At 29.8% G+C, this 25,140-nt stretch overlaps 1 protein-coding gene and 1 long non-coding RNA gene across 2 annotated transcripts in view; one reads left to right on the forward strand and one right to left on the reverse strand.

The window, feature by feature from the left end:
- The first annotated feature begins 951 nt into the window (after window positions 1-951).
- LOC111636454 overlaps window positions 952-25,140 on the forward strand; it is a 30,767-nt gene continuing 6,578 nt past the window's right edge. Inside the window, exons 1-2 of the long non-coding RNA XR_002758536.1 lie at window positions 952-1,248; window positions 1,355-1,502. This is a non-coding gene — a long non-coding RNA (uncharacterized LOC111636454). The remainder of the gene's footprint in view (window positions 1,249-1,354; window positions 1,503-25,140) is intronic.
- LOC111636453 (toxin CSTX-20-like) lies at window positions 10,181-16,736 on the reverse strand. Its single transcript, XM_023381703.1, has 4 exons — window positions 16,620-16,736; window positions 16,454-16,556; window positions 16,212-16,315; window positions 10,181-10,310 (listed from the first exon to the last, which is right to left on the reverse strand). Exons 1-4 carry the CDS (start codon window positions 16,665-16,667, stop codon window positions 10,221-10,223), a joined length of 345 nt encoding a protein of 114 aa, XP_023237471.1. The 5' UTR covers window positions 16,668-16,736; the 3' UTR covers window positions 10,181-10,220.

Below are 25,140 nucleotides of genomic sequence, written 5' to 3' on the forward strand. Positions count from 1 at the left end.
ATTGCATTTACGACGTTTAAAAAAGTTTAAGACAGTTGTTTTTAATGGTGTCCTTAATATAAATATTGTGTAGACCAGTGTTTTTCAACCCTGTGGGTCGCGACCCCCCTGGGTGCCGCAAAGCCTTACACGGGGGGTCGCGGGTAAAAGAAAAAGACAAGTGTTTGTAGGTCCTACACTATAATAAAAAAAACTACAATCTCAGTGAGAAGGCTGTGCCTGTTTATTTTACAGTGCAGTTGGTTTTTTGATCGCTATTTAAGTCTCAACAGAAAGAAACTTAAATACGTAGTTTTTAAAATCACTGACATAGTTTTAATATGGCCCTGGGGGGTCGCCAGAATTTTTTAACTTGTAAAGGGGTCGCTTATTCAAGAAGGTTGAAAAACACTGGTGTAGACTTTTATTTTGTATTTTAAACAAATACTTTACCGAAGATAAATAAATTTAATTATTGTTCTTACTTCAAAATAATAATCAGTTCTAATCTAACTATAGTGTAGTATACAGTTTGTATATAATAAAGTATAAATTGTAATGCAGTAGAGTCTTTTTAGTCTATCACTCTCCAGTCCGACACGTCCAGTAATCCGCAGGGCGGCGCACATGACATTTTCCTGTTACTACTTGTCGATGTATTCGACAGAGAGAGACTGATAAACCTGTCAGTCGCTAGTTGTATGTTGCAAATGTGGTAGACGAAACGGTCATAATTATGGTTAATACGATAGATTAGCCTGTGAACCAAGTGCGTGTTTTAATGTACAGTACATACATATTAATATCAAAATTCAGTAATCCGTCATCCGCCGGTCCGATATATGTCGGATTACAGAGACTCTACTGTATACTGTCTACTGTATTCATGCGTAAAATTAAAGCAGAAATAGTTATATATATATATATATATATGTATATTGTAACCAATTTTGGAAATCAGTGTAATTATATGGCATGTATACTTTAGTCTTCATTTAATTTTATCTTAGTTAAGAAATTATTAAATTAAAATATTTCATATGTTATTTATGATTGCTAATGGGCTATTAATGTTTAAATGAACTCTAGTGTTCCGTCACTTGTGGTAATGGAACTCAGAGCCGCGTAGTCTTATGTTTGTCTTCGGAACAAGATACTTGGAAAATCATTCCAGATATTCATTGTGATTCTTTGAACAAACCAAAGACAGAGCAGCCCTGTCAGATCCAATTATGTACAGATGAATGGTACACTAGTGAATGGACAGAGGTATGATTTATTTCTATCGATTTAAAACGAAATATACATAACATATTATTAATATTTTAGTAGAAAACTATATTTGAAATTAATCTGAAATTCTTGAACTATACAGTGCTCTAAACCTTGTGACACGGGAGTACAGACGAGAGAAATAACGTGCATCAATAACGAACAATGTGTCAGTATGAATTGCGAAGAAAAAAATAAACCGCCAATTCGACAAGCATGCAACACAAATGAATGTCCCGAAGTCAAACAAGGTAGGATACATGAGTAATATACAGTATTTTTTAAATAAATTTTAAGCGTAATAAATATTTACCGTCGATTAAATAAATTTCTTGCTGTAAGCTTCATTTAAGATTTAGTTCCTTATATAAAAAAAGCCATTTGTCTTAGTAAATAAACAGAAAGTAAAGATCAAATAAGTGGAAGAATTGATCATCTTTGCTATTCCTGTATTTATATCCCGATAGAGCAGCCTGTCCATCAAGTGTTATCAAGAGATTTTGACCATTACTTGTTTATCCAAACATGTAATGGCAAAAATCTGCAGTCAGATCGATATAAGACTTTCCTTAACTTCTTGATAACTTTATAAATCAATTATCACAAAATTGTTTCCATTATGTCGTTAGTATATTAAATCTACATTTATTCGTTTTAATCATAGTGAATTAATTACAATATAAAGATAGGTTTTTGCTTTTATTAAAATCAATTCTTATCTGTGATTAAGAAACGTCAGAATATTTACGAAATTTCTATGTGGTGTTTTAGGAGCTAGAAATTTCAAATTTTTATTTGTTAAATTAAAAATTTCGTTAAAATTTGTTTTTGCAGATTTAGTAATATTGCATTTAAAAACAATATTTAATCTTTATTTGGTGTTTTTTAAGTATTTTTTCCATAAAATGTTCTGAATTTTAAGTTTTTAGTGATAAGGGTTAAATTATTTTTTAAAATATTTGATATTCGTACGACGTTATATTGAGGCGGAGCGTTAGCAAAGTCTCTTCTATGTGGCTTATAGAATTCAGTTCATTCTCAAAATTTGATCGGTCGACATTGATTAAACTTTGTCATTTTACATAATATAAGATGAGGAAATTAAGAATGTATAAAAATCGGAGTTAAACACATCGAAGACTGTGATTTCTGGTGGTGGAGCTATTTAAAGCTCCACCACCAGAAATCTTGTTTATCAGGAAAGTTTTGCAACTTTAACAGACTTCAGGGATCGTAATACACTACACGTGAGAAGCATTACTGCTACATACACTGTTCATTGCCTTCAAATGTTACACTTGAACATTGGGGTACACATCAGTAAACATTCTCTGCAGTAGAAATATTTTTCGTGCAACAAATAAATGCATTCTATTTGTGTTTTTGTTTTTTTATTTTAGTTTTTGCAAAAGTTTTTTTTTGCATTCTTTGTACAGTTTGTATACAAATTTTGGTGTCAATTTTCAAGATGGAAGTATTCGAATGCAAAAATTGAGAACTTTCCGAGAATTTAAGCTAGGTACTGTACTTCATATTAAAAGTTTTCACATGAGATCCGTATATAGTGGAATAGAGATGGATTAAGGCAAAGTAACATGTGGGCGATCTGCCAAAGAGGATGTGTCCTGGGAGGACTTTCAATGAAAAACTGGCCCCAGTTTACATGTTCACACGTGAAGAAAAATCCGGAAAATTCTACGTGGCCAATTGGTCAGGCGCAAACCTGGTATTAACTATGTGTTCAGTAGTTTTGTTCGCTCGACTCGTGTGATCCTTTTGAGTGAACAAATCAATTCGAGAATCAATTTGTGTCTCCCTCTGCTGTCGAAAATTCTAATCGCATTATATTAATACAATAATCAAATTATTCTGTGATTTGACTTCTCCAAAATTTTAATATGCTAATTATTTGTTAACTTCAATCTCTGTATTATAACAATATTAATCAACTTCTTCTCGAATATACCGTACTATGTAGTTACTAATCACTTCGTAAAAACTGGCAAATCTTACTTTTCAACGAAATATATTTGCTACATATTCTAGAGAGCAGCATTTGGTTCTTGAAAGTTCTAGATTCTTAAAAGCAATCGATTCTGCCTTTGAATAATTTCAACAAAGATTAATATTAATGAATACACTAGGCATGTATGTCCCTCGTCCATTCGTTTTTCTGAAAAGGTTCGAAATCGTTCCCAGAATGTAGTTTTGTCATGTCCTGCGGTGATCGTTATACATTGAGACTATTTTGTCTATAAGTAGAATTTTAATTTTCTGCTTCATTTAGGTTAAATTACGATCTTTGTACCCAAACACCTAGTCTGTTCCGCGTTAGATAGGATTCCTGTATACATTAAAATGTAATATAGAAAATCTCTCCGTTCCGAACTTTTTCTCCGATTAGGTAGGTTTTCGTTTAGATAAGAGCTTTTATTCACGATTTGAAAAAAGCGCCGAATACTGGTCGTAGATTCGTGCCTGATCAACGTTTCTGGAATTTCTTCGTGTATCTAGTATTTAAGTAGGGATCAATTTCTTTTAGAACGCTCTTCCGGAAGGTATTTCCGTGTTGCATTGCTGTATCCTATCAAACTAAACCAGACCGTCTTAAACAGGTTTTACTTTATGAATATAAATTGGTTACCAAAGCAATTTCTTCACATTATGCTAAATTTGTGATACAATACGAAAACACCTTTGTATTCACTTTTGCCACCTCCAATTATATACTCAACAAAAAAGAAAAAGAAAAGACAAACTTCGGTGAAATTATGATCTATTTCCTTTTCTCGACTCGAGAGAATAGAGTCAATAAAGTAGAAAATAGTGGTATAATTTTTAATTTTCGCATTCTTTCTGGACAACTTCGAAAACTGCTGGATTGCATTAAGTGAAATCTGAAATTACTTCAGAACTTTCTTAATCATTTCTTTCACTCATTCAAAAACAGCCAACCGCTGCCAATTGATTCCTTTTACATCCGTTTTCACAAGAAAATAATAAAAAGCCAAATGTAAGAATTTTTTCAAAGTCAACAATGTGGGAAATTTTTACATACCTTAAAATATCCAATCAATTTAACAGTGACCTTTTTCTAAATTAATTACGAATAGTGAACTAAACATTAAAAAAGTGAAAAATTTTCAATAATTTTAAATTGTAATAAAATGAATTCAGTTTTACACATTTATTTGTGTAAACAAATAAAAATTGCTTTTACTTTTTACATAAATAAATGCTTACATTATTTTTATTAAAAAATAAAAACCCACGGCACAACTACATCAATACTATAACCAGTTATTTTCAGTAAGTTGACTTATTTAAAACATCAATTACAGTGGTGCTTCGTACTTCGAATTTAATTCATTCTATGAGGTCGTTCGAACTCTAAACCATTCGAAGCCCGAATTAATTTTTTCCATAGAAATAGCGGAAAGCGAATTAATCCATTCCCAGATACTAAACAATACCCATTTCGATAAACTTAAAACAGCAAATATACATAATTTAAGGTTAAAATAACGCAATTATAATAACTTAAACCGTGGAAACAGTAAATAAAATATATAAATGCTGTATAATAGAATGAAAACTGCATTTACTGGTCGCACCTCGTCGAATTCGACATCTTTAACATGGCCGCCAATCTGCCACGTGTACCGCTTTCATGCTTCACGATATGTTCTTTTGCATCTCAATAGTCGATATTACAACCTTCCTCTTATACTTCGTTGCTTCCATACACTGCTCGGATGCCATAGTTAATAAGTAAAGGTTAAGTGAATGTTCGGGCAAGCTCCTGTCCACAATAATCGATTCGATTGCGGTTCAGATCGCTTTTCTTGAGATCAACTATATATCCCATAATATGCTGGTATCTAGCATCAACAAATCAAATCAATTCAAATTTAAATATTGATTTTTCAAATATTTTTTAAAAACGTTTTTAAGATATTCTTGGAATATTAATTATTTATTTTTAGAATAAAAGTAATTAATGGTAATATATAGCCTATTTTTATTTGAAATACTCCAATAATCAAATTTGTTAAATAAAATAAAAAACAAAAGTACTAAATCATGAGAAGCCCACAAATAAAACTTTTTAGAGAGAAATAGATTTAAAGTATATAATTTTGTAATTTACTTTTTACTTGTTTTTCTTTTCGAAATAAAATGATATTGACAAATACTATATCAAAAATACAAGTGAGTTTGAGTACAGAGAACATTGCATAGATTAATTTTTAACGTTTAAAACAAAATACAACTAATAATACATTTACTCAATTTGCGAAAGAATAAGCAGAAATAAATGTACTAAAGATACGCGTAATAATAATATCTACAGTAGAGCGTCGTTTATCCGAATCAATTGGGGAATGGGGTTGTTCGGATAACTTATTTTTCGGATAACCGATTATGTACGAAAAAACATATTAACCTATCCCGTGTTGAAATTTTTCTCCGTTGCGTGTCGCTTCGCGTTGAATTTTCGTCGATGTTAAGCCTAACGTAAACTTTTTAAAATAATAATCGTGGCTATTGTATCGTTAAAAATTATTTCTTTATNAGTGATTACATTTACGATAGATTTTTTTCCTTTTATGACAATACTTTATTAACAATGACAATCTTTTATTAAAAATTATTTCTAATTTAAATAAAAACATTTTTTTTTTCTTTTCTAATCTGTAGAAGTTAATAAGTAAATGAATACGTGCAGAATAATTTATAACTGTATTAGGTTAGAAAATCAAAGTTCTATATCGAATTAATCAAGAGATATTTAAACTCAGGAGAATATTTTAATCAGGGTGATGTTTCTTTGAAATTTATACAAATATGCATCAAATTATCGTAGGCTTTTTTACTACTACTATTATTATTTAATCTAGAGCAGTATTTTCCGAATGAGACGTTACGATTCTTACGAATTTCTGATCGTAAGTTATTGTTTTCAGTTGGATTCTTGATTTTATTATTTTATTTATTATTTCAAATTATTTATTATGGCCAAATTTCAAATATTTTCTTTACTCTTCAGTTTTTCTCTTCTCAACCTCTCAGGATTCATCCCAACAATATCTAAACATCTTTTCCCTGACATTGTTTTTGTCAACTTTATTATGGGCGTTCTATCGTTTTTTATTCTCCAAACATCGAGTTGAACTGATTTGCTTTCATATCATTCGTGATTAGCGGCTTATTGTATAAATTATACATTTCATAGTTATCATTTATTGGTTATCCTATCCATTACCGAGCCAAAACATTTGGAAATTATCTGGTTTTCAAACCTTTGTAATTTCTTTCTCCCTTCGTATATAGCTGCGTGTTTCAGATCAGCGCAGCACCAAAGGAAATACCATTGTCCTGTATGAACGAGAGAAAAACTGCAGGGTAAAGGGGCTGGAAGAAGAAGAATTATGTATTGTTTAAACATAAATAATGAGTAATTCTTTTAATTTTATAAAAAATAAATATTGTAATAATGTAAAATATTATTCGAAACGCAAAATGTTAATAATTTGAATTATTTTATTCAAGTTCCAGTTTTACAATTTTATCAATAGATTCAGTCTTGCGATACTAGTATTCGAAATATGTTGAAATTAATATATTGAAAAGAAAGAATTATTTTAATATGCAATAACTTTCATTCCGTGTGGAAGTGTGGTTTTAATATTAAGTAGGCAATAAATCATGTTGGGCGTGTATAGTGTTATTCGATGAGTAGAATTTTATGCCCGAATGATACGACGACAAGAATACTGTCACAACAAATCAATTGTTATTTTGAATATATGCGATATCATAATTTTTTTATTGCAATTGCGTATGTTGTCAGTGTTACCAGTAAAAATTAGAATTTATTAAATAAATCCGATGAATCAGAATGTACTGTACAGGCATCTTCTGTGGAAATAGTCTGTTTAGTATCACGTAACAAATTTTTAATTTAAAAATCTATGTTACTTGATACCACATAGAAACATTTTGAATAAATAATAGATGTACTTATTTATAATATCAATGAAAAGTCTCTACTTTTCCATCAGAAAAGTTCTTATTTAGTTTTTTTATTTTTCTATTCTAAAAATATTGGATTTCAATTTATGATGAGATCTGAATTCTACTTAAGCGCCATTTATAATGGATACGAAAGATATTTTCGATAAATATTGTTTATTTTATATTGATTAAGCATATTCGAAATATGAATAATATTAAGATTAGCACCAAAACTGAACAGATGATTAATGTAGAAATAGGAAACCATAATCACAGAAAGAAAAAGAAGAAAATATTTTAAAATGGTATTTGTGACAAACTCATTTTTAATAAAGATTTCAATTGGAAAGAAGTTTTGTTTTCCAGTACAGTTTCTTATGACGTATTATAAGTGTACTCAATTTATCACATAATTTTCTTAAACAATTGGCTAAATCCTTAATACGTTAATTATTTTAAAACCCTAATCTGTTATTAGAAACACTGCAAAAATTTTAATATTTTAAATGATTCTGTTTATAATTGGATGAAAGAATTTTTGAAACAAATTTTATAACAGTTTCTATTAAAGGAAAATTGTGAAACTATGTATCAAATTAAAATTACAAAGTTTAATAAGCTTAGGATATTATTTCATGAAAATGTTCCCGAATCACCGAGTGAATGAAACGCCTGAATACTGGTCGTGGGTTTGTGTCTCACCAACGAGCTGACCATTTGCAGTTTTATAGGTTTTATTTACGTGTCTATCACTTAAATAAGCCCCGGTTTCCTGTAGAATGCAAAGCCACGCACGAGCATATATTTATATTGTAATCATCTACTATAGCTAAATACTACGGGTATAATACAATGTAGGAACTCTGTATAGGTGTATTGCACTTTAAAACATCATTTAATATTTTAATTAATTACTTATACGATATTTTATTAGCAAAAATTAACGGACAGACCTAGAGAATCGACCAAGTTCAAAAGAATCAAAAATTAAACCGAGGACGTGTGGCAAACTTTATATGCAATTTGTTTTATTTTTATTGTTAATTTTTAATTTAATTTATTATTATTAATTTTTTAACAAAATATAGCATTCCATTTGTGTACATCTTATATTAAAAAAAAGCTTTGAAAGATAGTAAAACTCTGTTACTTCTTAGTAAATTATTAACCTATAAATATTATCCAAAAGGATGTTCAAGCAGGAAAGTTCAAGCAGTGCAGACACTTTCCGAATGGTGGCACAAATTTCTCATGTGGCAACTAGCAATGCATAGAGATGAAACTTTAGAGTAACATATGAGGCTTTATATGAGATATACACTACAGTATAAGAAAGTATGTTATTGTTTTTTGACGACGGTTTTTGCTTTATAGAATGATCGTATTTATCCTTATCGAAATTATCTGGTTAAAGAAATTCATAAGCCGAATAAGAATGGCCAGCTCCATCTTTTATCTAAATCCTATTAAATGCGCCTAACATGTTTTGGCCTAATTTGTCGATTCCTTTCAATTTTTAAGGAGTTTTATCTTAAAAGAATTTTAATAGCAATAATAGACACTTCCGAAATCCGTTGCGTTCGAACCTGAATCTCTTGTGAGACGGGAGAATTCAGTTTTCCGTTCGATTCAGTCTGACCGGAATTGGCAACAATATCCTGAAAGAGATTTTGACCAGTCTCGTAAATAAAAATCGTCTGAGAATCTGTGCATTGTGGAAGTAGTTGAATCACATCTATTTCTATCTCTTAAGCAATATGATTGGCCATTAGTTTTACTCGTTATAGAAGTGTCTGGTCCGTCTCTAAAAAATAAAACAACTTATTTAACTCATTCTAAAGTAAAATAATGCTTCACGAAATGCTTCATCGAATGTAATCATAACAAGTTTATGTGGCTGTTGGAGTGATTACATTTACGATAGATTTTTTTCCTTTTATGACAATACTTTATTAACAATGACAATCTTTTATTAAAAATTATTTCTAATTTAAATAAAAACATTTTTTTTTTCTTTTCTAATCTGTAGAAGTTAATAAGTAAATGAATACGTGCAGAATAATTTATAACTGTATTAGGTTAGAAAATCAAAGTTCTGTATCGAATTAATCAAGAGATATTTAAACTCAGGAGAATATTTTAATCAGGGTGATGTTTCTTTGAAATTTATACAAATATGCATCAAATTATCGTAGGCTTTTTTACTACTACTATTATTATTTAATCTAGAGCAGTATTTTCCGAATGAGACGTTACGATTCTTACGAATTTCTGATCGTAAGTTATTGTTTTCAGTTGGATTCTTGATTTTATTATTTTATTTATTATTTCATTATGTTTATTGGACTGAAAGTTCAACAAAAAACTACGACTGAAAAATGAAATAAAAGAATTTATAAACATTATATTTTAACGAAAGAAAATAATATTTTTTAATATAAAATTATTATTAACGACATATTATATGATATACAGGAATAAAGTAATTTAATTATTTTATTCCTTTATTAAAGTGAATTACTATTTACGAGTTTATTTATTACTCTTTATTTTAATTTAATTAATTTCATGTTTTGTGTGTTCTTAAAATATTCTATCAACTGCTTTTTACTAAAATTAAATATCTTAAATCAGAAAAGAAAAATTCAAATGAAATTATCGGAAATATAAAATAAGGTATCTTCAATTCATTATCTTATTCTTTAAATGTACTGTAATTAATTTTTGAAAGATTTTTGTTAAAGTTTAAATAAGTAAAGAAATTTCGCTAAATTGCCTAGACTATTCAAATATACCGTAAATTTGACAGTTGTCAGTAATAAATTTTAAAATTTGGCTTAATTAAAAAGGTTAATAATTACAATTCTATGTGCATTAGTGAAGATGAAGATGATTAGTGAAGTATACAAAATTATGATTGCAATTTTTTATTTTTTGAAAAATATTTTGTGTTATTCTTCAATATCTTCGTCTGAAGTTTCGTCTGGATTTTCTTCGTCAATTTCACCTTGACAAGTGTGAATTATCTTCCCGAGTAAACCCTGAAATTCATATAAAACTTATTTAAAATAATTTAAATGTATATTTATACTTATAAGCAAAAAATAAAGCTTGTAAATTTTTCCCGGATATTTTATTATAGATACGGGAAAAATTTAATTCATTAAACGTTAAAAATTTCACTATTGTGAATTCTTTTCACACTTTCGCATTTTCCGATAATGACGTCACTAATGACGCTTGGCCTTTTGCGTTTAAAGTGTGGAAGAGCTAAGTGTGATAGTGTGAAGGGCAAGGTGTACTTCCACCAGAAAAAGGAAACGCTAAGTATGGATAGGTCTTTCTGCTTTAGGTATTGAAAGAAGAAATCCCCTCTAGGCTGATTCGTTCTCACTTCTAAAGCACTGTACATAACTTTATGGCATTCTTTTTGTTGTTAATGATCTTTCTACCTATTCATTTAGGCATAAAAAGTCATTAATAAGCTTTAAAAGTTGAAAATTTAGTCGAGAAGGATATTTTTCGAAATTACAGTAATTTCTTCACAAAATGATTTCAGATCTGTAATAAAAATTTCTTAGATTGTTCCGAATTAAAATGCAGTAAAATGTACTTTTTCATCTTTTATAGCTTAAGAACCATTCAGAGGGAAAAAATAAAGACAAAAATAGAAAAAATTGCAGAGAAAAATTTTATGTATGTAAATCCTAAACGATCAATCTATATTGTTTTTATACCATACGATATTATATAAATGTTACTGATACAGATAAGTGACAAGATTATTGTTGTTTAGCAAATTATAAGAAGAGTTTAAGAAATTTTCTATATTTCGGCTGATTTAAATCATATTTATAATTTTAAAAATTTCAGAAGTTCAAATGTCTAAAACTTAAATAGAAAAGGCTTACACAGTGCATTACACTTCTATGATCAATTTTTCAAGTTGAAAGGAAGAAGAAAAAACGACGCCACATTCCATTATTATAAAAAATCTGCCGAGGGTATATTTAGTGAGGAATAAATCATAAGGAAACGTATAAAGTGTAGCTGAACGGAAGAATATAGTACAAGAAAGCTGTAAAGAACCTTTTCCGTGATAGTAGAGATGACAATATATATTATGTAACAATGGTTCTATTTGAGTCTTGAACTGTTCACCGAAATTTTGAACTTGTCACCTTTTGCAAATATATTATTACTTCTGCTTTTATTATAATTAATACTAATATAACATGAGTTACAATCCTATCTTGCAATAATTTATCATTATTTCTGCAACAATTTTTATCGGTTTGACTTCTCTCTACTTAGGAATACAATTAAAACTAATAATAATACATTAGTTTTAATATTTACATCAAATATACGTATTACCCGTCTTAATTTAAAATTATTGAATATTTACTTTTGTTGTTTTTTCTAATTGTATTCGTTACATGTTTTTAACTATTTCTATAATTGATTGTGACCGTTTCCTTAAAAATTCCAATGTTATTGCTTATTATTATCCATTAATTTTGTTCTCCTCCCAGACAACATTACGTAAGACGAAAGAGTAATCCTCTTCCTCTCAGATATTGTTTTCTGATTCATTCTTCTATAAAAAGATTCCTTTTTTTTTCAAAAAAGCATGTTACACTTTCATAAAACCAGAGTGTCAAAGTACAAACCTTTCAGAAATGAAGTTTCTCTGTTTTAAAGTTCCTATTGCAAAAAGAAAAAAGAATTTCGAAAAATTTTTAAATTTGTTTACGTGCCACAAACTTTAAATGAAATCGTTTTACACAAATTTCTATTGCAATGAAAGTCTAATGAAAATATTCTAAATTGCGCTTTCCATTATATACAGTACTACGTAATGGAATCAAAGCATAACGGTATCCATTGCATCTAAACGTTTCTGAATTGATCTTATGGTTTTCTTTGTTCTTTTGTCCCTTGCATAAAATGTTCTCATTTTCTTCTTTACAAACATATAAAATTCAAAAACCTTTCAGAAGTTTAGGAGAAAATGAGTTTAATGATTTTTTTAATAATATTTCTTACGTTTGGAAAATTTTTAGATTGTATTATAGAAATAATCTATTTAAACAAATTTTTATATTATAGAGTATAAATAAAAGGTTTCTAAAGCATCGCAAATAGGCAATTCATGTAATTATTTTAATACATACAACATACATCTATTGTTTAATGAAAACATATCCTTCGTCATAATATAAGAAATTCTACACAAGTGATGATGAACCTTTTTCTGAGACGGGTCAAAATTTATTAATTCCAAATCGTGGGTCAAATATATAATTTCAGTAATTATAAAATAACAAAAAGATACTTACAAATTTTACTTTAACTTTTTAATCTTTATCAGAAAAATAACAATAAATGCTATATAAGTGTAAAGATAATATTAATAATGATGTGACTATAACAGAAACAAATACTTCGTTTAATGGGAAATATCAATAATTCTATATCATAATATAATAAAAATAACTGAGATGTTAGGGGATAATTATTGCCATGAGCTTCCTTAAGGGTATAACATTATTTTTATTTATTTTACATTTTATTGAAATATTATTTTCTTTACAAAGAAGACGGATTTTATATTCTAAAAATATAAATTTCGGAACACTGAATCTATTTTTGACCTCGAAAAGTGTGTGTTTTGTATCCATAACATCCTCGTGTTTCCTTGTGTTTAAATTTTTTGATAATTAATATGCAGGTCGATTCAAAAAGGACTTTACAAGTTTGAAAGCATATAGAATTTTAATAAGAAGACACAGAATCACTTGAGGCGTTAAAGTTTTAATAGTAGAACAAGTTTATCTCGCATAGTTCAGTAATTGCATTGAATTGAGGAAGACGAAATAGTATTACTTTCAGTGACGAATCCATTTCATGTCAGTAGTAAAGTAAATAACCACAACTGCAAAATTTGGGACCTCGAAAATCCACAAGAAACTGTATAATATGTTTGTGACAGTCCAAAAGTGAATGTATTTTGTGCTTATAGCAAACATAAACTACGGCTCCTTTTTCCACGAGGGTATATACATTGTATCGTGTATCTGGATGTAGCTTACTGGAAAATTTCTCATTTCACAGTTAAACGGAAATGGCACAGAAGAGCGTTGCACACCAGAAAGACAACAAGACGGTGCAGCACCGCACTAACCTACTAATCCGGAATAAACGTTTTCCAGTCTCAGGTGGGTGGATTTGTTCCTTCGAGCAAGGCCGATACCATGGCAATCTCGGTCCCCAAATTTAACACCTCTAAATTTTTTCTTCTGGAATTTCATTAAAGATCTGGAGTTTATTCCATCTTTACTTGCAAATTTCAGAGCTCAAAATTTGTTTTACCGTCACATCACCGTTATTACTTCCAGTTTCGTAACTGAAGTAATAAAGGAAATGCTATTAGAGTTTCTCAAGAAATTGAACTTAGGTGGATATCTGCCGTATTACAAATGACTACATAAAAACCAAAATGACTGTTCGAGATAAAACTTGATGTGTTTTGCTGTAAATTAATGCATAAATTAATGCCTCATAGATTGTGAGCCAGCTGATTAACATTCTTTAAGCTTTTAAACTTGTAAAGTTTTTTCTCAACCAACCTGTAAATTAGATATGCATTTTACAACTTACTAACTTAGTGACACATTATCGTAGACTTTTTTCTTTAGACTTTATTCATGATATTTATTTAATGAAAAGTTTGCTTAAATTTGTTTATTTATTAAGCAAATTCATGCGTCGAGATGGCTATTGCATTATTATTGGTTAAATACACTGATTTCCATAAATTAAAGGACAAATGGAAAGATCGTGATAATTACAGCATCGATGTAGCGAATGCAAATGACTCGCGCTTGCATAGGTTTATGCAAATATACGAGCATAAAACCTGCTGTTTTCCAGTGAATCTCCTATTCATGCGCGGTAATGAAAGAAAGCATTTTGAGATTGCCATTTTGTTAAAATGACTTAGATATAATTTGCTAGTGAAATTACGTTACAGAGCTACAAGCAGACTTGAAGCAGGGCATTCAGGCAGACTTACAAGACGGTTGAACGTAAGTCATTCTGTAGTACGGGTGTGGAACCAGTCCAAACCACAGGATTATCTTCTCGAAGAGAAAGCCAAGGCAGGCTAGGGTAATGACGTCAGAAGACTGTTATTTGTGGCTGCCAGCCCACCAATGGCCAAGCGGTTCCGTTTCCTGAACACTGGTATTTCGGTCGTGGGTTCACGCACGCCAGGACGGCTGGCTACGTGGAATTAATGGAAAATGGCAAAGTTTTATCAAAATTGATCCATTAAATTTTGAGAACGAACTCAATTCTATAAGCCCATACAAGACGTGCTAGCGACCGTGAAACATCGTACGCGCTCATGAAACGACCTTATATCTCGAAAACGAAGTTATGAATCCCCATGTTTTATTGAATTTTTGAATTCTGCAAAGCAATTAATGAAAAATGGCAAAGTTTAATCAAAATCTATCGAAAGGATTTTGGGAACGAACACAATTCTGTAAGCCTCATAGAAGCTCCGCTTCAACTAATAAACAATCTATTAGTTTCGTAACTCCTGTACAGATATTCTTTGCTTGTTTAACGCGGGATTTGATTAACACGCGTAATTAATTGCGGCAATCCCTTTACATAGGCTACGCGGCAGAATTTTTAATTAACGCGGCTTTAGCAGCTGTCTTTACTTAACATAGACACTGTATTTGATTAATGCGATTTTGATATAAGCGGTAGCATCGAGAGATTAATATAACGATTAAATTTAGAAGATATGTAAATACAGTAAAATATCCCGTTCTTATGCTGTTTCAAAATAGATTTAAACTTAAGTCCTTGTCCTGTCTGCCGTTAGTATTTTACTGCTCAGAGGTAGACCGTAGCATAAATATATTTTTAAGTCAGAATCTACGATTAATTTGTAATACGGTTAATTCTATATTTTTAACACAGAACAATTAATTATTATGATGAATTTTGAGGCATATAACAAAGATTTTTAGTAAACTCTTACTGTTTACTAAACATCTTTGTTTAGTAAACAGTATTTTATTTTAAGTACAATAAATCATAAAAACGAGTATTTTATATTATATGATCGTCCTGTTAAAATTTAAAATATTTCAAAAATATTTTTTACAAATGTGACAAATTTAACGCATTCCGTATGAATTACAGTTGTCGTGAATAATGGATAAATTCTATAGAATTTCATAGTAAAAAGTTTATATGCTTGAAAATTCTACTTAAATTATATCTAAATATAATTTTAAATTAATAGATTTTGAGTTAAAAGCCTATTTAAAAGTTCTCGAATAGTTCAGAGTTTTATTAGTTATAAAAAATAATAAAATATTAATTTTTACATCAGACTATATTTAAAAGAATTTTTAATTATTAAAACAAGAATTTAATCAAAAAATCAAAATTAAAGAGTAATATTTTATCCCAATTTTATTACTTTCATTATAAAAATATTTAAAAAATAAAAACATTTTAATAATAAAAAATTAAATCTAATTAAATTAATTTTCTAACATTCTAAATTCACAAGAATCATTTTAAATAATAGCCTTTTTAATTTAGTGTTAACATTCTGAAATTTTTTATGATTTCTTTCCGTAATAACGAAATAAAATAAATTTTTTAATTTACGAATTAAGCTTTTAATTTCCTTATTAAAAATTAATATTTTAAATATTATGAGTAATAATAAAAATTTAAGAATATTGTTATTAAAGGTTATTACTTAGCAGGATTCTTTAATATTTTATCATGAAAATTATTTTAAAACATCATTTAAAACATTTTTAAAACATCAAACAGGATTTAAATGCCTTAATCAATTTATTTTATACAATTTATCATTATTATTATATAAAACTGTAGCCTACCTCATTTTTCTTTTTGCAATCTAAACCTTCGACACACGGACATTTGCCTATGTAAACGTCTTTATGCATTAGTTTAGTTAAACCTAATCCACTGCATTTTCCCCCTGAAATTTCATATATAATAAGAACAATATTATATGTTAATTCGATTACTTTCCAGAATGAGGACGTTTTATTATTGAAAAATAAAACCTTATTAAATTAACTTTATAATTGCATATTTTAATGAAAAAATTACTGACCTTTAGTACCTCTTTTGCGACAAAGGTTTAAAACATTTCCCATTTTCAAACAACACTCATCTTGTGCGCAATCTATTTGCTTAAAGCATGGCTTTGGAAGTGCCTGTAAAAGTAATACAATTTAATATAATTTCAACTATATATATTAGTCTTATATATTTTTAACCTCTGTAATTACGATGACCAAAGAAACTAATAAAATGTATTTAATCATTTTAATGCAATTTCAACCCCTAAAATTCTTCGTCACTTCTGTGAAGATATTGAAAGTAGTGTTTAAATTTATATCTCTCACTTTTATGTGCTGAAGTTCGTGAGAATGAGCAATTGTTCAAACGATAAGTTATCATTTTTTCGATAAAGTGACACGAATACCTTATTAATTTTTAATACAGAGAATAAGTATTAATGACAAAGTATTATTTTAATATTTATTTTTATTCGGTTCATACGAATAAAAATTGTAAATTAAATTTTTCTACGTTACGAAAATTATTTTTCATTTCATGAAAACATATGTTATAAATTACTATATGTTTTAAAGATCATCAATGCGGAATACGTATTACGTAAACTAAGCATTTTCGAATTTTATTTATAAGTGAAATTGGCATTTATCGAGCTAAGAACCATATCCGAAGAATGTGTTTAATTTTAAAATTCAGTTTAAATATATTTATCGAGTAATTTAATAGAATGTTTGTAAGAGTTGAAGTTAAGATGTTTGTTATGACAGAAAGATATTTCCCCGAAGCCATTCCACCAACTGAAGAGAACAACAATCCTACAAAATGTGTGGAGTATGTTGTAAGAAGAATTTAGAATGATACTGTATTTATACTGCTGACGGGAGGGAACATTGTTCCCTCCCGTCAGCAGTATAAATACTTAACTTTATATTAATTTCAACTTAAAAATCGCAATTTATATAAACTTATCTTTCATTGGCATAATTTTATTAATCTTCGAAAAATTTCAATTATTTGTATTTTAATGTCCTAAGAATTGTTTTTGAATTCTTAAAATTTGGTTGCTTATTGACGTATTTGAAATAAGATATGCGTACTTTGACTTAAATTCTGTAAAAAATTTTTGATAATAATATATATATAGGCCTAACTTTTTAAGCTGTTTTTAGATTGCTTTACAAATAAATACTGTTTTGAATTGGATTTTATTGTTATTAAACGTTTACTTTTTGAAAGAATCATCTTATTTCAAAGTTTTAATGATGATCTGTAGCTTTGATGTGTATCAAAGCTTCGGATCATCATTTTGAGTTTATTTTGAATTTTAAAATACGATCTTTATGGCTAATAATATCAAAACATATTTGGAATTAAAAGCAATCTTACTCGTTGTCTTTTTTTCTCACATAAAATAATTGTAACAATATAAAAAATGTATTTTTTGTTTCCAAAATTTATTTGTGATTGCATAGCATCACAAACAGACATTCAAAATATAACAGATCTATTCGTTTACAAGAATATACGAGAATAATAATCAAAATAATAATAATAATAATAATAATAATAGTCGGACTTCACGAAACACACCAAAACAGGAAATACACATTAGGCGAGGCATTCTTCAGAGAGATTAATTAAGTTCACTTTGGAAGGCTACACTCTTGTTTTGTCTGATCTTAAATCCACTGTTCGATAGGTTAAACAATACAAAATTCGAATACAACATCAAATACAACAAAACACAATACATATAACTCATCTCGTGTACATAGACAACATAAAACTCTGCGCATCCACATAAGCACAGGTAAATGACATTAGAAATTACACACACTGCACTGACATTCAAATGGAATTTGGCCTAGACGAGGGGTGGCGAACATATGGCACGTAAGGAGAAATCATCTGTCACGTAATGTATCACACGATTTCGATTTATCATCTGTTTTTCCAATCATCTTTTATGTTTATCACCTGATCACTGTTTTTTTAATCAGCTTTTTTACATTTATTCTAATTAAAGCACATTCGTTTAGTTTCTTTAAATATCGTTATTCGAAGTCTTAAACTTTGACACGTATAAACATCTTTAAAGCTAGGGATGTTTATTATATGGTACGCAGGTTCAAAAACTCGCCATTCCTCTCCTAGAAAAATGCAGAGTTGGATGCAAAACACACGTTTAGGGCAATCAACACATATGTCGTTCTACTACTAATCATTTTGATTATGTCAGTAGTGGAATGACATATGTGTTAACATTGAACAAAACACACTCGCAGAATCACTGTAGAACAACTCCAAAGGAAAACACAAACAACACTAAGAAAATGTAACAATTATCACATTAAATCCGCCAATTCTTCTTCACAGAAAGGCCGATTCTTCTTCGCACAGGAAAAAAAACAAGATCTCACAGATACGTACATTTTCACTACAAACAAATATAGAAACTGTGAGAATTTTTCAATAGAAAACAAGAAACTTCACAACTAAATCATCAAAACAACCTACAATTAAACTCAGACATCACTGATAACAGTTATATGAGGTACAGATATTATGACGCTATCTTGAGCCAGGAAGGAGCGCCACGGTAGACATTCCAATGATCTTAGCCAGGATTACATTGACAGAACTGCTTCAAACTGTTAGCCGACTCAGGGACATTTTTTTGGAGAGATAGAAAGATTCACGATTGTCATTACAAGACCAGGTGGTAAATACAAGAAATTACAGAAAGCGCATCTTAAACACACAATACTTACATTTGTAAAAATACTACATCATCACGGATTATACAGCGCATTACATCAGGTGCAAACTTGTAGCGCTAACAGACTACTTATGTCTGCATAACCAAATAGCAACTATAACACATATAATACACCAAAGCTTGCGCACAAAGACAAACGATTATACACCCAGAAACCATACTAAAAACACACTACAGAGGCCATTAGCAAATAACATACATCAAACACTACTACCGAGCCGTACTCACAGAGAAAAACAGTCTATCACAACAGACCAACCATCACATTCATTGACAAACAAAATAAAATCACGTACAGTACATCGTAGACGTAATTGTTCCAAACATCCATAACAAACAAAATACACAGAAATATATTAGTAAATACCTATAACTTGCACACGAAATAAAGCATCTATGGAAGATGGATAAGCTATTCATTTTGCCTTTAGTCTTTTTTCGCATAATCATTACATCACTGCACTATACAAACGTCTGGAAACATCAGTTCTTAATAATAACATATAAATCAGATTAAAGAAAGCTGCCATGCTTTCCATGCCACATAAGAAATTCTTAAATACAAATCCGAGCAGGATGCATATCACACACACACATACTATTATTTTATTGTGTGTGTTATTATATATGTTAGGCTCAAAGAATGAAAACGCTCATTGAGCGAGAAAAACATCTACAATGCGTTGTGGTCTCTTTAATCATCCACAACGCGAAATTCGCGTCATAGCACTTGTAAAAATAGCCACAATGCGTTGTGACTCTCAAAAATACCATAATGCCAAATTCGCGTCGTGGCCTTCATGATATTTGACCACTACGCGTGCGGTGATTAAGAAAAGCCATAACGCATTCTGAACGTTAGGTGATGCAACTACGATACGACGGACAGGTTGAAATCGGTTCGAATGTTTTAGTTAGGATGTCTGATGTTGAGAGGGGATGTGCAGCTCCTAGAGACGTTTTAGTGTTGTTATGAGCATTAATCCATCAAGTCTCTATTAGTTAGGAAACAAACAAGGTCTTCTTGATCGACTTTATTCTCGTAATGAATTTACAATTTCTGAGAGTAACTTTATTAACATTCAGGACGTACCCTCAACTTCCTTAACACTTCGCTCAGCATTCATGTTAACATCTGGAAGTAAGAAAAGGTTTATAATTTCTCACTGTAAAAGATACTGTATTGATAAAAATTGCAAATGTTGCTCAAAGAACATAAAATGCAACTCGAAATGTCTCGGTAATAGTTCTTGTAAAAGTAAATAACTCTGCAACATTCTTGATTCCCATAAAAAAGACTGATTTATTAATAAAAGTTCCTGACAAAGTAATTATTTTTAGTAAATTAGTTGTTTGAAAATGTTGACATCTCGAGCACCGCAACAGATTTTCACGAATACAGGCATACCTCGACTTACGTCGTTTCGAGTTACGTCGTTCCCGATTATACGTCGCTTGTTAAAAAAGTATATGGAAAAATAAAAATCAAGTTTAAGTCATTTTATTCGACTTTACGTCTGTCCGTCACAAATATTGAAGTCGTAATATCACTAGATAAACGTTTAAAGCACATAAAATCATATTAAAATATATACAAGTATGTACTGTATTTACAGTACACGCATTCGTAAATTTAGATTATTTTTTTTTTGTACTATATTAAAAACTAAAATTTATTTGTTTGTAAGCTTAAAATAGATTTTTATTAACCATATATTATTTAAAATGCTTTCCTAGTGATAAGTAGATTCGGAGACAGGTAAATTCGACTTACGTCGTTTTTCGACTTACGTCGTTTTCCTGGAACCAATTACCGACGTAAGGCGAGGTATACCTGTACATTACATGTTGAAAAGTAACCAAGTTACATTTTTGTAAGTGGTGAATAATTTTGTTACCTACTTATATGAGCACCTACAAGCGTTATGGCTTTTCTTAATCAACTCGTAGTGATCAAATATCATAAAAGCCACGACGCGAATTTGGCTTTGTGGTCTTTTTGAGTTAGTCACAACGCGTTGTGGCTGTTTTTACAAGCGTTTTCGTTCTTTGAGTCTAACATATATAATAATAATGAAATAAGATGATGGCTGCCCTTATTTATTTTTTTTTACTACATCAATGATTGTATAAATAAATCTATTGCATTTATATAATTTAGTACAGAATTTGAAGCTCTATCTTCTCTGCAAAGTGTCAACTTAGTTAACAGAATCGTTACGAGGCAATTTATAATTTATCAAAAAATAGCTCCAAGTGGCTATAATAGTGGATCATGGCTTTAAGATGGACAGGCAATATGTTAATTCAGTGATGGTCACATTTAACAACGTTTTAAGTTATGAAATGCCGTCTATTTTCTCTTTTCTGTCGCTTCATGTTTTGCTTTCTATTTTATTGTGTTTCGGGATAATTGTGTTACCATTTCAGCTTGCAAAAAATGCGGATCTTAAGGACTTCTGTTATAAAGCAGAGAACGTATTATGAGTGATCATTATCGTTATATAGGATCGTGCAAATAAAAATTGAATATCCCGCCGAACTTTTATCAAAAACTGAGCTCCGAATGTTCATCGTACAGTTTTAAGGCTAAAACCCCCAAATTGCCATTTCTCATTTCTAATCATTTCGTGGCTTTTTCGACAAGCATTACAACACAGAAATTTTATAAATTATGAATCATTAAAATTAATGTACAACGACTTTTTATTGTATTTCTTACATTATTCAAATATTGTTCGTTTTGATGGGAATTAACGTCACATGGCATGCATTGGGATATAGTATTTCTAGAAAGGAAATTCGTAAGAATTTTCTAGAAACTACTTAATGGCCACTATCGGGGTTCTATCTTATTACGAATACTATTATTACTTTACCATTCAATTGTCGAAATGATATCGGAAACAATGTTAGAATAAACAATATAAATTAAAATTAACTTCATTAAATTTCTTAATTGCACGAATAATGCATGAAGCTCTTATAAATTTTAATAATAATGCATATACGTCGATATGTATGTAGAGATCTGATTTCCGAGACTTATTTAAATTTCCATTAGTTTTGAGGAGCATTTCTTCTTATATGACCTTATTTTGAAGAGTTAGCATTAAATCTGAATTGTAAAATTGTTAAATTCTTATAAAAATTATTGTAGTCTACTGATTTCGTTAAAATATATTTTAAAAATCCCTTTATAAATACAAATAAATTTTTGTTTATTGATTAACATGCAATTTAGGCATCATTAACTACAAACAAATATAGAAACTGTGAGAATTTTTCAATAGAAAACAAGAAACTTCACAACTAAATCATCAAAACAACCTACAATTAAACTCAGACATCACTGATAACAGTTATATGAGGTACAGATATTATGACGCTATCTTGAGCCAGGAAGGAGCGCCACGGTAGACATTCCAATGATCTTAGCCAGGATTACATTGACAGAACTGCTTCAAACTGTTAGCCGACTCAGGGACATTTTTTTGGAGAGATAGAAAGATTCACGATTGTCATTACAAGACCAGGTGGTAAATACAAGAAATTACAGAAAGCGCATCTTAAACACACAATACTTACATTTGTAAAAATACTACATCATCACGGATTATACAGCGCATTACATCAGGTGCAAACTACTTATGTCTGCATAACCNTGTTAGAAAGTTCCTTGTGAAACAATAGAATTTTTGAAATCTTTAACAATGGATAATTTTTATATTAATTCATCAATTTATATTAACAAATTAATAGCATTAAATTTTTCCTATCAAATCAGCCCACCGGTTACCGATTGGATAAAATCACTGAACACTAGTAGCCGATCGCGGGTTTCCGCCCCACTAACGGGCTAGCAACGTAAGTTTTTCGGGTTTTCTTCACGTATCTAATACCTAAATAAGGGTAGTTTTCGATAGAAAGTCCTTCACGGAGCCATTCTTCTTGATTGATCATCTGTATATTGCGTTGCCGTATCGCATCAATCCAATCCACTCCTATCAAATTCAGCCCGATTCTAACATAAAAAAAAAAAGATTCGGATAGAATAAACATTTCATTTACGTGAATGCTATTAATGAAAATTAAAATAAAATTGCATAAAAACTATGCAGTTGTACGTTAGTACTTGATAATTTTATTACTACGTCAAGTTCTGATAATATTAGTACCACAAAAATATGAAGAGGAGAATATTATCTTCGGCATGTATTTAAGTAAATTCTCGATGTTTTTGATATTCGCATTGCATGAAATTTGGTAACATTACATTATTTGTTTTACAAAATACATTAAAAGCTGATGATTCTATTATAAACTCTGGAAGAATCTTTAACCAAACTGTCCTCGGAAGATCATTGGAAAACAGCATTGGACAACTCGATGACCAAATACCAATCTCTAAAACTTTTAGCTTTGAAAACAAACTGACTGGAGAACCTTAGAGTAACAAAGACAAAATAAAAAAAGAAAGAAAGATGAACTTCATAGTTTATTTACATCGCAACGCCTTTTTAATAGAGGAGAAGATGGTATTATGGAACCCCAATTACATTTTAGTGAATTGTAAACAAGGTATCATAACTACACCCACATTTTTTGTGCGAAAAGTACTGGTAACTAGTAAACTAAATGTTCCTAATTGGATTTTTCGCTAGTGTAATTATAAGTATGGTTTTTGAAGGCTTTTGTACAAAAAGTCCGAAAGTAGGCTTAGAGAAAATCGGGTGGTAATATGGAACCTTACTGTATATTTTCAAAAAAATGCTTTAATGTAGCCAAAAACAAATAGGAAAGGACAAAAAATGTTAAATAATTACAAAATTATTTACTCCAATGTATTTTATCGCAAAAATGCTTTTATAATAGAAAAATATGACCTCCATCAACAATATATATTCCAGCAGCTCTTTTTCGATATTCTCAGGAAGAATTGGCTTTCTACCTAGTGTCTTTTTCACAAATTGCTCTGGAGGAATGTCTGCTTGCAAATAGAAAGTTCGGAGGAGTTGAGTTCCATATTACTGTAAAAGCACCAATGGGGTCCGTATTTCACGCATCGCCATCTCGAATTAACTTATGTCTGTCAAGACCAAAATTTAAAAAACGTGAACATCACACAGATTAATATGTACCCCTAAGTCTCTGGAACGGAATACATGCACCAGTGAACCTACAACTACACGATTTATATTTTAAAAATAATTAAATTCACTTAGCATTCAAAACTTGCGAATTTTGAAAAAAACAAATTTGCTGATTAAATACGGACAACCGTTTAACTGAAGTAAAACGGGTTTTCCCCTTGCTATGGATGTCTGCCTAGTTCAGTTCATCCACATTCCGCTACAGTTCGCCTTTATTATCAGTTCGAAATGGGATGGTTCCATAATACCCGCAGTGTTCCATAATACCACCTTCTCCTCTATTTTATAGAAAATATTAAAAAGGCGTTGCGATGTTTTATGAATCTATAACTTTTATCGAATCAATCGATCAATTGAATGAAACGCATTAATTCGAAGAAATTTATCAGTTCAGACTGCAACTGACCAATTAAGTTTTGAAGGAAAATTAAGAATTTGACATTCAGTAGACAGTGAATAAATTTTACTCGTTTATTTCAACAATGTATTTCAATAGTCAAGATACCTCATCACATTTTCATAATATCAGAATAAGTTCATTTGTTTTGCAAATATAAAACAACTGTAATGTATAATTCTTGTTTCTTCCCTTTGTGTTCGTACGATGTCAAAGAAAAGTATTGAAAAAAAACAATTTTTTAAAAAGTTTATTCATGTTTTATAAGTTAGAAATTTCTCTCTAATGTTAAGAAATCCGAAGTTAAACAATGCATCAGCTATTTATAAATGTATTATATTACTCGATTTATGCTGCTATTTTCCGGAATGAGTTAAAAATAAATAATC

The sequence above is a fragment of the Centruroides sculpturatus genome, unplaced genomic scaffold, assembly GCF_000671375.1.
Source record: "Centruroides sculpturatus isolate CEXI.00-Female unplaced genomic scaffold, Cexi_2.0 scaffold1048, whole genome shotgun sequence".
Taxonomy (NCBI): Eukaryota; Metazoa; Arthropoda; class Arachnida; order Scorpiones; family Buthidae; genus Centruroides; species Centruroides sculpturatus.

Excerpts from the sequence above, each read along its gene's own strand:
- LOC111636453 (XM_023381703.1), bottom strand. The coding sequence starts at position 16,667 with ATGATTAAATACATTTTATTAGTTTCTTTGGTCATCGTAATTACAGAG. Across the intron at positions 16,557-16,619 it reads TGGTCATCGTAATTACAGAG|GCACTTCCAAAGCCATGCTT; the intron begins GTTAAAAATATA and ends TTACTTTTACAG. Across the intron at positions 16,316-16,453 it reads TCGCAAAAGAGGTACTAAAG|GGGGAAAATGCAGTGGATTA; the intron begins GTCAGTAATTTT and ends ATGAAATTTCAG.